The following is a 13,283-nucleotide window of genomic DNA, read 5'->3' as shown; positions in this document are numbered from 1 at the left end:
AAGGAATTTGATTAAGTAATTGAAAAGAAATTGCAAGGTACCAATCTACGATATATACAAACCTATGCATTTTTCAGTCCGGGCGATTGAACGTTTCCATAATAGAACTGTCCCCTATCAAACTCCTTAACCTTCTGTGTACAAAAAGATCGAATAATAATTGCAAGATAAAGTTTACTCGTATATCCCAACTTTGTTTTAAGACCTAAAAAATTGTGAGGCGTAACGCAGTCACTTTTATGAAAAGTGTTGATTCTAATGAGGGAATGCCAGAGCGAACTTAGATGAGGAAGAGAACCTTTGAGGTAGGATGTGGCAATTTAGCTTCCGATATGGCACTGAGAAACCGGGGAAATGAGTCACTATGATTTCGAGCTCATGTGATTTTGGTGATCAAGTGAACACGGATACTTATACACTTACTAAAGCCAATTTACTTTAGTTCATTGAATTATTATGTTTGGAGAAAGTTTCTTTTACTCTAATAATTTTTTGAGTACGATAGTTAAATTAGCTAAAAAAATATACACAAATTAAATAGTTCATTATTTGTTTAAATTTGTAAATTTTACTACAAATGCGTCCACCATGAACTTCATAAGTCACTAAAGATATTGTTGCATTTTTGAACTCCAATTTTTTCCTTCAAACAACAAAATTTTCTTTATCAAGTGAAAAAAATTATTTATGTCTAATAAATTTTCTTGAATTTGTCGAAAATTATTTACTTATTTTTATGATATCGGCATGATGTCAGCGTTTGTAATACTGTTTAGTAAAAATTTTGTATAAATATTAAAAATTTTTTAAAATTAACCAAAATTTTCTTCCTAGTGGGTTCACTGTTTTTTCAGTGTATGTTCCACTAAGAGGAGATAGGTGACCGAAGAAAAAAAAATACCACAAGAGGATAGAATTGATTAGGAGCAGTTATGTGTTCCGAACGACGGCTGGATAGTGAAAGAGGAAGTTGAAATGTAGCTCGCAGGCTACTTAAATAAAGAGAAAATATGGGAATAAAAAGAAAGTTTTGCCATTTAGATTATCTTCTTTATTCTATTACGAATTTTACTTAATTAATTGTTCAGTTGGTTTGGCTGATATTACCTTTCATTATCGATGGCATAGTAGGGATAATCGATAATCGTTTTTTCGAATAATCGGCTTATTACCAAAAGAAAAAGTCGAAAAGCTGGAGTAGATTTTTATACCCTCCACCATAGGATGGGGTGTATATTAACTTTGTCATTCCGTTTGTAACACATCGAAATATTACTCTAGGGCCCCTTAAAGTATACATATTCTGGGTCGTGGTGAAATTCTGAGTCGATCTAAGCATGTCCGTCCATCCGTCCGTCTGTTGAAATCACGCTAACTTCCGAACGAAACAAGCTCTCGACTTGAAACTTGGCATAAGTAGTTGTTATTGATGTAGGTTGGATGGTATTGCCAATGGGCCATATTGGACCACTTTTACGTATAGCCCCCATATAAACCGACCCTCAGATTTGGCTTGCGGAGTCTCTTAGAGAAACAAATTTCATCCGATCCGGTTGAATTTTGGTACGTGGTTTTAGTTTATGGTCTCTAACAACCACGCAAAACTATCGGTACATAATTATATATAGGCCCCATATAAACCGATCCCCAGATTTGAACTCCGGAGCCTCTTGGGGGAGCAAAATTCATCCGATCTGGTTGAAATTTGGTACGTGGTTTTTGTATATGGTCTCTAACAACCATGCAAAAATTGGTCCATATCAGTCCATAAATATATATAGCCTCCATATAAACCGATCCCCAGATTTGAAAGCCTCTTAGAGGAGCAAATTTCATCCCATCCGGTTGAAATTTGGTACTTGTTATAAGTATATGGCCTCTAATAACCATGCAAAAACTTATCCATATCGGTCCATAATTATATATAGCCCCCATATAAACCGATCCCCAGATTTGGTTTTAGAACCTGTTGGAGAAGCAAATTTCATCCGATTCAATTGAAATTTTGTATTTTGTGTTAGTATATGGACACAAACAATCATGCACAAATAGTCCATATCGGTCCATAATTATATATAGTCCCCATATAAACCGATCCCTAGATTTGACCTCCGGAGGATCAAAATTCATAAGATTTTGATGAAATTTGGTACATACGAGTAGTGCTTGTATGTGGCCGCTAACAATCATGTCAAACTTGATCCATATCGATCTATAGTTATATATAGCCCCCAGATAAATCGATCACGAATCACACTAAAATTTTTCCATACACCCTCAAAAAAAATCGCTTCTCTAACATATGTTCCAAACATATTTTGCAGGAATCACATATATTATTGGATACTGCCGAAACATTAATATGTTTGTTTTATGTGAACATATTATATGTTTGGAAGCATTTTGAGCCCAAAAATATTATATGCTTGGAAGAATTTGCCCCAAAGAAGATTGTGCTCATTCCCTCACATAATTTTCACCTCCACGAAATTTTTTAGTTCTTGGCACATTTTTGTGTAATACAAATAATGTTGAAGAAATTATTCAATTTTTTAAATTTTACCTTTCGCATGGACGGAGAATCGAACCGAGGACCATACAGTTTGTGTACGGGTTCATAATTGTATATAGCCCCCATATAAAGCGGCCCCCATATTTCTATTCCTCCTCTCTAATTACTGCGCAAAAGTTCATATCTGTTCGTAATTATTTCTGGACTTCCCTATATATACCGGATCCATGGTGGCCGAACTTACGGCGTATATATTGTTCTTAATGGAAAACTTTTACATGACAACTTCCTAAACTCCTTGTAAATTTCATATTATATGGAGAATATATTAAGTCAACAAAAAGGAGACCATATCCTCGTCAACAGTAGAAAAGTACTTGAATTCAAAGATTTTGAAATTTATTTAAAGATTTTGTATTGATTCTGAAAAAACTTCAAAGATATACGTCTTTCACGGAAGCCTACACGCTCACAAAAAATCGCTTCTGTAACATATACTCCCAAACATATTTTGCTTCAAGCATATACATTTTTGGGTATTGCCCAAACATTTATATGTTTGATCTCTTCCAATATATAATATGTTTGAAAGCATTTTGCACCCATAAATATTATATGCTTAAAAAATTCTCCCAAACAATATTGTGCTCAAAATTTTATTTATTTATTTATATATTTACAATCATAACGAATTATGAAAATAAACAGGTAATATAGGTGCTAACAACATAGGTTTTCGACCTGAATGCTCAAAATTTTGTTTCTGCCCAATTGTATATTCCCCAACATCTTACTCACTTCCATGAGATTTTTTAGTTCTTAGCACCTTTTTCTGTAATACAAACATTGTAGAAGAAATTATTCAATTGTATGATTTTTTTTATTTTAATTTTACCTTTTGCCGGACGGGGATTCGAACAGCGGACCACACAGTTTGTAAGGATCAAAGAAGTAGCTGATCAATTGCCCAAGGAAAAATAAAATGTTAATTTTGTAATAACAAGCAACAACCACCAACTTAATTCAATATCGCTCCCTGTTAAATAGCGCTCCAAGCTACTAAACACATATATGTTTATAGGCTATTTCTAAATTAATATATGTTTGCATCCAAACATTTTATATTTACAAACATTTTATGTCCCAAACATAATATGTTTTAACATATTAACATATATGTCCCAAACATGTTATGCTAGTTTATGAACATTATATGCTTGCACTCAAAAATATTGTGTTTAAAAATTTGTGTTCCAAACATATAATGTTTATAGCCAAACATATGAAAAACAGTCTTTTTCATCCGTGTATAATATCAAAGAAAACAAGAACTTGCCCTCAATCACACAAAATATTACTTCAATATCGAATACAGTACCAGTTTCAGGTAACTGAAAACATTATCCAAAGGATAAAATCATCAGGCATTCGACCTGTTTGTGTTGCCTACATGATCCTAAAATGTTACTGCTTTTATTGCCTGCCTTTCTATATGTTTTGTTTCTCGGACATATGCTGCTAATAAATGCACTTTAATTCTTTAAATTGTTTCAAAAGAAAACATTCAGTATGAATAAGGATAGCAACTCTTTCGCACAAAGGCTCTTAACAAATCAGAATATTTTATATATACTTGCATATGTATGCATAAAAGTTTATGCTGTCTTGTCCTTTTGGTCAATGGGTCAAATGTTAGTTCAGCCTGGTAGCTTTATCACACAAGTGAAAGGTTGGAAAAGTAGTACTGGAGAAATGGAGCTCTTTAGTCTTTTTTATGAATTGAAAAAGATGGCTTAATATTAGAAGAAATAATATTGTATTTTATTATTATTCTACTATGTTGATTAAATATATTGTTGACTAGAATAATAATAGTCTTTGGTAATTCAAATATGTTGCATATTTTATGGTTTAATTGAAAAACGCATTAGAGTATACTTTCAGGTTTGAGAAAAATAAATATTTTGAAAAAGTCCATACTTTTAGGCTGATAGAATACATTTCATTGAGAATAACTAGTATTTGGAGAAGTTGACAAATCAGCCAAACAAGAGAAATAAGTCCCACATATTTTCTGTTGTACACCATTTTTTTTTTAAGAAAACTAAATATTTTCAAAAAGTGCATACTTTTAGGCTGACAGAATTCATACGACAAATCCGTGACTATAACTAGTATTTGGAGAAGATGAAAAATAAGCCAAACAACATAATTAAGTCCTCATATTTACTGTAAATAAATAAAAAGTGAAAAGTTAAAAAAATTTGTTTGTTTAATTTAAACTCTCTAAAGTATGCTATAAAAAATCCAAATCATTTTAAGAAGTAACAGGTTGGCTGATAAGTCCCCATTTTTTTGTCCAATTCGTTTTTATTATTCAACATAGTTCCCTTCAAGAGCGATACAACGATTATAACGACCTTCCAATTTTTTGATACCATTTTGGTAGTACTCCTTTGGTTTTGCCTCAAAATAGGCCTCAGTTTCGGCGATCACCTCTTCATTGCAGCCAAGTTTTTTCCCTGAGAGCATCCTTTTGAGGTCTGAGTACAAGAAAAAGTCGCTGGGGGCCACATCTGGAGAATACGGTGGGTGGGGAAGCAATTCGAAGCCCAATTCATGAATTTTTGCCTTCGTTCTCAATGACTTGTGGCACGGTGCGTTGTCTTGGTGAAACAACACTTTTTTCTTCTTCATATGGGGCCGTTTTGCCGCGATTTCGACCTTCAAACGCTCCAATAACGCCAAGATAATCGCGGACTTTTGAGTGTTTCCACGCTTCGGAGACGGTTCACCGGTCGCTGTTCACTCAGCCGACTGTCGATTGGACTCAGGAGTGTAGTGATGGAGTCATGTTTCATCCATTGTCACATATCGACGGAAAAACTCGGGTGTATTACGAGTTAATAGCTGCAAACACCGCTCAGAATCATCAACACGTTGTTGTTTTTGGTCAAATGTGAGCTCGCGCGGCACCCATTTTGCACAGAGCTTTCGCATATCCAAATATTGATGAATGATATGACCAACACGTTTCTTTGATATCTTTAAGGCCTCTGCTATCTCGATCAACTTCATTTTACGGTCATTCAAAATCATTTTGTGGATTTTTTGGTGTTTTCGTCGGTAACCACCTCTTTCGGGCGTCCACTGCGTTCACCATCCTCCGTGCTCATTTCACCACGCTTGAATTTTGCATACCAATCAATTATTGTTGATTTCTCTGGGACAGAGTCCGGAAACTCATTATCAAGCCAAATTTTTGCTTCCACCGTATTTTTTCCCTTCAGAAAACAGTATTTTATCAAAACACGAAATTCCTTTTTTTCCATTTTTTTTTCACAATACGCTCTATCTCACAAACTAATTGACTTACAGCCGTCAAATTTGGACACGAATCATTTGAAGGTTGGTACTATACAAAAATAACATGCATTTAATACTAGCGACGCCATCTATGTATCAGACCGGGGACCTATCAGCCAACCTGTTACTGTTGTATACCATTTTTTTTTAAAGAAAACTAAATATTTTCAAAAAGTGCATACTTTTAGGCTGGCAGAATTCATACGACAAATCCTTGACTATAACTAGTATTTGGAGAAGATGAAAAATAAGCCAAACAACATAATTAAGTCCTCATATTCACTGTTGTACACCACCTTTAAATAAATAAAAAGTGAAAAGTTAAAAAAATTCGTTTGTTTAATTTAAAGTCTCTAAAGTATGCTATAAAAAATCCAAATCATTTTAAGAAGTATAAACTCACGCAAACCGTTTACTAAAAGCCACTCGAATTTAAATTCCAATTGCAAAAGTTTTACATAGTGTTCCCACATGATAACCTTTTGCTTACACAGTTCATAGTTGAATGGGTTTATGGGTCATTCGAGAATTTTGTGCGTTGCAAAATTCTCTTCATAATTTTCAGCATTTTTTTTTTGGTTTTAATTTGTTGCCGGTATCTGTGTGTTGGCTTTACAGTGTTGTGCATGTAAAGAAAAATCTTCTTTATGGAGTACTTATTTTTTATGTCATGATGGAACTTTTAAATCTCTAGACCTTCTCTCAAAATGCAAGTAGTTTTTCATTTTAGTTAAGTTTCCTATGGCCAAAAGGAATTGAGCAAGAAGAGTATTGGGATTTGAGTTCATTTTATGTTAACAAATTAAGAGGGCTTTACGAAGAAAAGGAAGGCCTTACAAAATGGCTCATAATTTAGAACATAAGAACAGAAGATCACAGTTGTTTAGGTTTGAGGTTATAGAAGTGTTTAAAGAATGAGTTGTCAAGACTATTAACTAAGATAATATTAAACAAAAATTAGCAAAAAAATATTGAATTAATTAATACATAGAATTTCATATAGTCATCCCAAATTGTTTACTTTAAATAAAGTCTTTTTTTTCTGTTTTATAAAAACTTTAAATATTTTTTCTTTGTTTTTATTTTTCAGCTTACTGCTGCTGGCAGCAATCTAAATTTGCGTACACGACCAGCTGCTGCCTCTATGATACGTCCCCATTCTGCCGATTTTCTGGAATATGAAGCTAGGGCTGAAGCTGCCTCTGATGCTGCAGCTGTGGCTGCAGCCACAGCCATGATTAAACCAGATCCAGTGCGAGCACCAAGACCCAAATCCAGTCTTGACATCAATAGAACACCCGATAGCTTTTACTATTCCGAGGAGAACTATGCCGAAAAAATGCGTAAGAGTGCTCTATATCTGCAGAATCCTCAAGCACAACCACAAGCAGCGGCCGGTAGTTATCGCATGGCCACTGGCTCTAGTGATTTCCTAAGTCCAGTGGCCAGCGGTATGAATACCATTGCCTACGAGAATCCCTATGAGCGTATATACAAACGTAATGAGTTATTGCAAGATGCTTTAGGTAATCAAGCAGGTCATACTAGCATTCCACGTATGAGTCGTTCACAAACCATGGGCGGCGGGGCCCAAATTCGTTCTTCATCAACTCATCCACATCATCCACTCTCACCAACAATGGGCACATATCAGCCACCACAACAACCGGCACCACCGCTGCATACGCCATTACTTTCATCCGGTCTCACAACTCAAGAAATTATCCAACAAAATGAACAGTTCCTACGTTCAGCTAGTGCTCGCTTACCTAAACGTTCATCCACATTTGACGATGAACCATTGTCTGCGAATACAACCAATACAACACCCACTTCTCCTCCTCCACCCACAGGCACAACCACTGGATCGTCAGCATCAGGGGCTGGGACAACATCGGGCTCGACAGCAAATAGTAGTAGTGCCGCCACTACGGCCCACTTGGAAGGCGAACGCAAACGTGAGGAGTCTATGAAACGTTTATTGGAATGGAAACAGCGTATGCTGCAATCACCGCTAACACGTAAATCAGCCCAACATGTCTCGAATTCGGCCTCGGCTGCTACACAAATTGGCCAAAAGACAAATGGCAGCAATGGTGGCCAGAGTAGCAGTAGCAGCAGCAGTAACACCATTACGGCCAAGAACAATGGCAATGGTTCGAGCAATTTAACGGTCATGAAAAAATTAGGCAGTAATCCTAATATCATGTTGACATCGACAAATTCAGGCCAAAAGGGTAATGCTACTAATGGAACAACTGGTGGTGGTATCATACAACGACGGCGATCGGAAAGTCAAGCCATAACAAGTGGACCCACAACTGCTGCTGGTTATAATTCCTATTCTTCGGATGATGAAGGTAATTAATAATGCACGCACCTATCAATTTATGCCTATACATACAGATGAACTACAGCAAGGATAACATACAAGCGCCACACATAAACACTATCACAAAACACATAACACCACCAACATACATGCATAGACGCACAGATGTTATCTTTCATTATGCCATGTATTGGGTTGAGTCGAAATTGGTTTATGCAAATTCGTTTCACGTACCTACATCTAGATCACCTTTTTGTGCAAAGAGCACAAGTACGAGCGGAAACTTCAAAGTAAAAAATGTTTTCTTAATTAAAAAAAAAAACTGTAAATCAACGATTCTAAATCCTCAAAATAAGTCTTAGCCTATATTTGAAGCGTTTTTATCTTAAATCTAAAGATGCAATGTTTTTGAGTTAATTGAAGGACGATTTCCTTATATCAAAAATAGGTTTCTTAATTTTAATTAAATTTTACCTTAGTTCAAAGACATACGGCTTTAACGGAGGGACGCAAATTTCCAAAATTGTTATTCTAAATTTAATAAAAAAATTGAAGGAAAGTTGATGAATTTTATTTTAATTAAAATTTCATTATCTTAAAGAAATTTGTCCTTATTATTGTGTACAATGCCCATCCTAAAAATTAAGGTTGCGTAATCTTTAACGCCACGTAAATATTTTATTTTTCAGTGTAACGTGGCGGTAACTTTAACTCATTGCCAATATTAGAGGTCACCTTTTTTTAAGTCAATTGTGACCGTTTTTTCTTCTTCAATCAGCGTTGAATAGTTTCAATAGTTCGGTAGACGGAGCAGCAGCTATTAGCGCAATTCTAGTGTTTCAGTTTTCTCGCGCATATTCCATCGTTAGCTTGCTAATACGAGATTGTGTTTTTTTACTTAATCCTCCATTTTCAAGACACCTGGAAATGTCTCTAAAACTACCAATAAATTTTGAAATATGTGCATATGTGCGGTCGTATTACTATTGCTGTTCCCACTCGTTCCAATTTTTAAAGAACATTTTACCAAAAGTATACTTCTATAGAAAATTTTGTCAAAATTTTATTTCTTTAGAAAATTTTGTCAAAATTTTATTTCTATAGAAAATTTTGTTAAAATATTATTTCTATAGAAAATTTTGTTAAAACATTATTTCTATAGAGAATTTTATCAAAATTTTCTTTCTATAGAAAAATTTGTCAAAATTTTATTTCAATAAGAAAATCTTGTTAAAATTCTATTTCTATAGAAAATTTTGTCAAAATGTTATTTCTATCGAAAATGTTGTCAAAATTTTTCTTCTCTAAAAAAATTTGTCAAAATTTTATTTCTATACAAAATGTTGTCAAAATTTTATTTCTATAGAAAATTTTGTCAACATTTTATTTATATAGAAAATTTTGTAAAAAATTTATTTCCATAGAAAATTTTGTCAAAATTTTTTCCTATAGAAAATTTTTTCAAAATTTTGTTTATATAGAAAATTTTGTAAAAATTTTATTTCTATAAAAAATTTTGTCAAAATTTTATTTCAATAAGAAAATTTTGCCAAAATTCTATTTCTATAGCAATTTTTGTCAAAATGTTATTTCTTTAGAAAATTTTATCAAAATTTTATTTCTATCGAGAATTTTGTTAAAATATTATTTCTATAGAAAATTTTGTCAACATTTTATTTCTATAGAAAATTATGTCAACATTTTATTTTTATAGAAAATTTTGTCAAAATTTTTTTCTATAGAAAATTTTTTCACAATTTTGTTTATATAGAAAATTTTGTAAAAATTTTATTTCTATAGAAAATTTTGTCAAAATTTTGTTTATTTCAGTAAGAAAATTTTGTCAAAATTCTATTTCTATAGAAAATTTTGTTAAAACATTATTTCTATAGAAAATTTTATTTAATAAAAAATTTTGTCAAAATTCTATTTCTATAGCAATTTTTGTCAAAATGTTATTTCTTTAGAAAATTTTATCAAAATTTTATTTCTATCGAGAATTTTGTTAAAATATTATTTCTATAGAAAATTTTGTCAACATTTTATTTCTATAGAAAATTATGTCAACATTTTATTTTTATAGAAAATTTTGTCAAAATTTTTTTTCTATAGAAAATTTTTTCACAATTTTGTTTATATAGAAAATTTTGTAAAAATTTTATTTCTATAGAAAATTTTGTCAAAATTTTGTTTATTTCAGTAAGAAAATTTTGTCAAAATTCTATTTCTATAGAAAATTTTGTTAAAACATTATTTCTATAGAAAATTTTATTTAATAAAAAATTTTGTCAAAATTTTATTTCAATAAGAAAATTTTGCCAAAATTCTATTTCTATAGAAAATTTTGTCAATTTTTGTCAAATAAAAATTTTATTTCTATGGAAAATTTCTTCAAAATTTTATTTCTATCGAAAATTTTGTCAAAATTTTATTTCTATCGAAAATTTTGTCAAAAGTTTATTTCTATAGAAAATTTTGTCAAAATTTTATTTCTTTAAAACATTTTGTCAAAATTTTATTTCTATAGAAAATTTTGTCAAAATTTTATTTCTATAGAAAAATTTGTCAAAATTTTATATCTATAGAAAATTTTGTTAAAATTTTATTTCTATAGCAAATTTTGTTAAAATTTTATTTCTATAGAAAATTTTGTCAAAATTTTATTTCTATAGAAAATTTTGTCAAAATTTTATTTATATAGCAAATTTTGTCAAAATTTTATTTCTATAGAAAATTTTGTCAAAATTTTATTTCTATAGAAAATTTTGTCAAAGTTTTATTTCTATAGAAAATTTTGTCAAAATTTTATTTCTATAGAAAATTTTGTCAAAATTTTATGTCTTTAGAATTTTTTTTCAAAATTTTATTTCATGGTTAAGCTACACTTGTAGTTTAGTCAATGCATGGTTTTAAGCTGAAATCAAAAACAAACAAAAAATTATTTCTATAGAAAATTTTATCAAAATTTTATTTCTATAGAAAATTTTTTCAAAATTTTTTTTTTCTACAGACAATTTTGTCAAAATCAACAACACACAAAAAGACGTAAAATTTTATTTCTATAGAAAATGTTGTCAACATTTTATTTATATTTAAAGTTTTGTCAAAGTTCTATTTCTATAGGAAATTTTGTCAAAATTTTATTTCTATAGAAAATTTTGTCAAAATTTTATTTCTATAGAAAATGTTGTCAAAATTTTATTTCTATAGAAAATTTTTTCAAAATTTTATTTCTATAGAATAGAATATTTCTAAATAGATTGTGGAATCACTTTTTTAAAATTGAATTTATCCTAAATATTTAGCCTGTTTCTGTATGTCGACCGAGCTCTATCGATCGACTGAAATTGTAGCAAACAGCTGAATTTATAACCAAAAATCAGCTGTTTCTATGCATTTCTGTCGATCGATAGAGCTCGTTCGACATATAGAAACAGGCTGATTGTTTTATCTTAATTTCGTGGAAAGTCATCACTTGAACTTGAATACATTCCACCGGAATTGAATTTTAAACTCACCTTTCTTTAAGAGCAAATAAAACCGAATATAACAGAGCGATTGTCTGTAATCATTTCAAATAGTTTCATTGTGTTACGAATGGAATGATAAATATACACTGAAAAAAATATTTACGTCATATTAAAGATTACGCAACCTCAATTTTAGAATGCGCAATTTACATACTATTGAGTACATTTTTTTTAAATAATGAAATTTTAATTAAAATAAAGTTTATAATCTCTGCTCCAAAAATTTTTTTCATTAGATTTAGGACACACATTTTGAAATCTTGCGTCCCTTCGTTAAAGTTGTATGTCTTTGGACTAAGGCTAATTTTCCTTAAAGTAAAGAAACAGATTTTAAAGAAATCATCCTTAAATTAACTGAAATATTGAATCTTTAGATTTAAGATAAAAACGCTTCAAATATAGGCTAAGACTTATTGTGAGGATTTAGAATCTTTGGTTTAAAGTTTTTTTGGAATTAAGAAAATATTTTTTTACTTCGAACTATCCGTCATAATTTGGATTTTTATAGTGGCATTTGTTTGTACATGAATAGCTTCATTAATATACCGGAAAATAGAATGAAAATTCGATAAATGAGATCTATATCCTAATTTTAATTTTATAGATCCTAGATATAAAGCCAGATAGATCGTAAAACAAAATTTCCTTATTTTAAAGAACCCGAATCTTTGGCTCGGAATCAATACCAAAATCCTCAAAGGACGGTCATAATCTTTGGATCCAAGAGAACTTTTTTTGAGTGTATTATAACTTCCACCCTATATTATAAACCAATTCGACTCATTCCAATACATTGCTACACACAAGTACACACAAAAAAATTTTTTTTCTGATTAAATCACAAAATTAATTGATCCAATTAATTTTTTTAATTGAAATGTCTTCAATCACAGAAATGATAGTATCAATTAAAAAATTAATTGAAGGCCAATTAAAAAATTAATTGATCCAATTAAAAAATTAATTGATACTATTATTTTTTGTTTTTGATTTTTGTTTCAATTAAAAAAATTGTTGAACCAATTAAATTTTTAATTGTATATTTTTTAAAACTCAATTAAAATTTTAATTGGAAAAATTTTCGTGAGATTTTTGTCTGTGTACCTTCACTAAATACGTTAAACCACATCAATACAATACAAACATACAAACTTTTCGTGTGCTTTTAAATATATAAAATAAAATTTAAATATGAATCCTTTTTCTTCCCCTTTAGTATACAATCCTATTTATTGTTTCTATTCCTATGCACTGTAATGTATCTACTCCCAAATCGCTAAAACCTATTTTTTGTTGTTTTGTTTTACTTCTTTAATCTTATTCTCTGGCATTTTTTTGTTATATATTTTTGTAATTTTTATTTCTGTATTTATTTTTCCACGTATACTTTGTAGCACGTGTATATATTCTCTTTTTACTTATTTTGGCCTTAACACACTAAATCCTTTGAGACGGGATTAGTTTTTATTTTTTATTATTTATGAGTTTAACCCAAATTTGTTGGTTGGTTTTTGTTTTTAACTCAAATGTTTTTCATTATCTG

The 13,283-nt window shown here is 30.7% G+C and overlaps 1 protein-coding gene across 7 annotated transcripts in view; it reads left to right on the top strand.

Moving 5' to 3' along the window:
• Positions 1-13,283, top strand: part of kmr (pleckstrin homology domain-containing family A member kramer) — a 259,563-nt gene that overhangs the window by 193,711 nt on the left and 52,569 nt on the right. For all 7 annotated transcript variants that reach the window (XM_075291770.1, XM_075291769.1, XM_075291766.1 and 4 more), the window contains exon 4: positions 6,969-8,238. In XM_075291770.1, coding sequence (XP_075147885.1) covers positions 6,969-8,238 — 1,270 coding nt within the window. The remainder of the gene's footprint in view (positions 1-6,968; positions 8,239-13,283) is intronic.

The sequence above is a fragment of the Haematobia irritans genome, chromosome 1 (genome assembly GCF_050003625.1).
Source record: "Haematobia irritans isolate KBUSLIRL chromosome 1, ASM5000362v1, whole genome shotgun sequence".
Lineage (NCBI taxonomy): Eukaryota > Metazoa > Arthropoda > Insecta > Diptera > Muscidae > Haematobia > Haematobia irritans.
The sequence above is the reverse complement of the archived record's forward strand: the minus strand, read 5'-3'. Positions and strand labels throughout refer to the sequence as shown.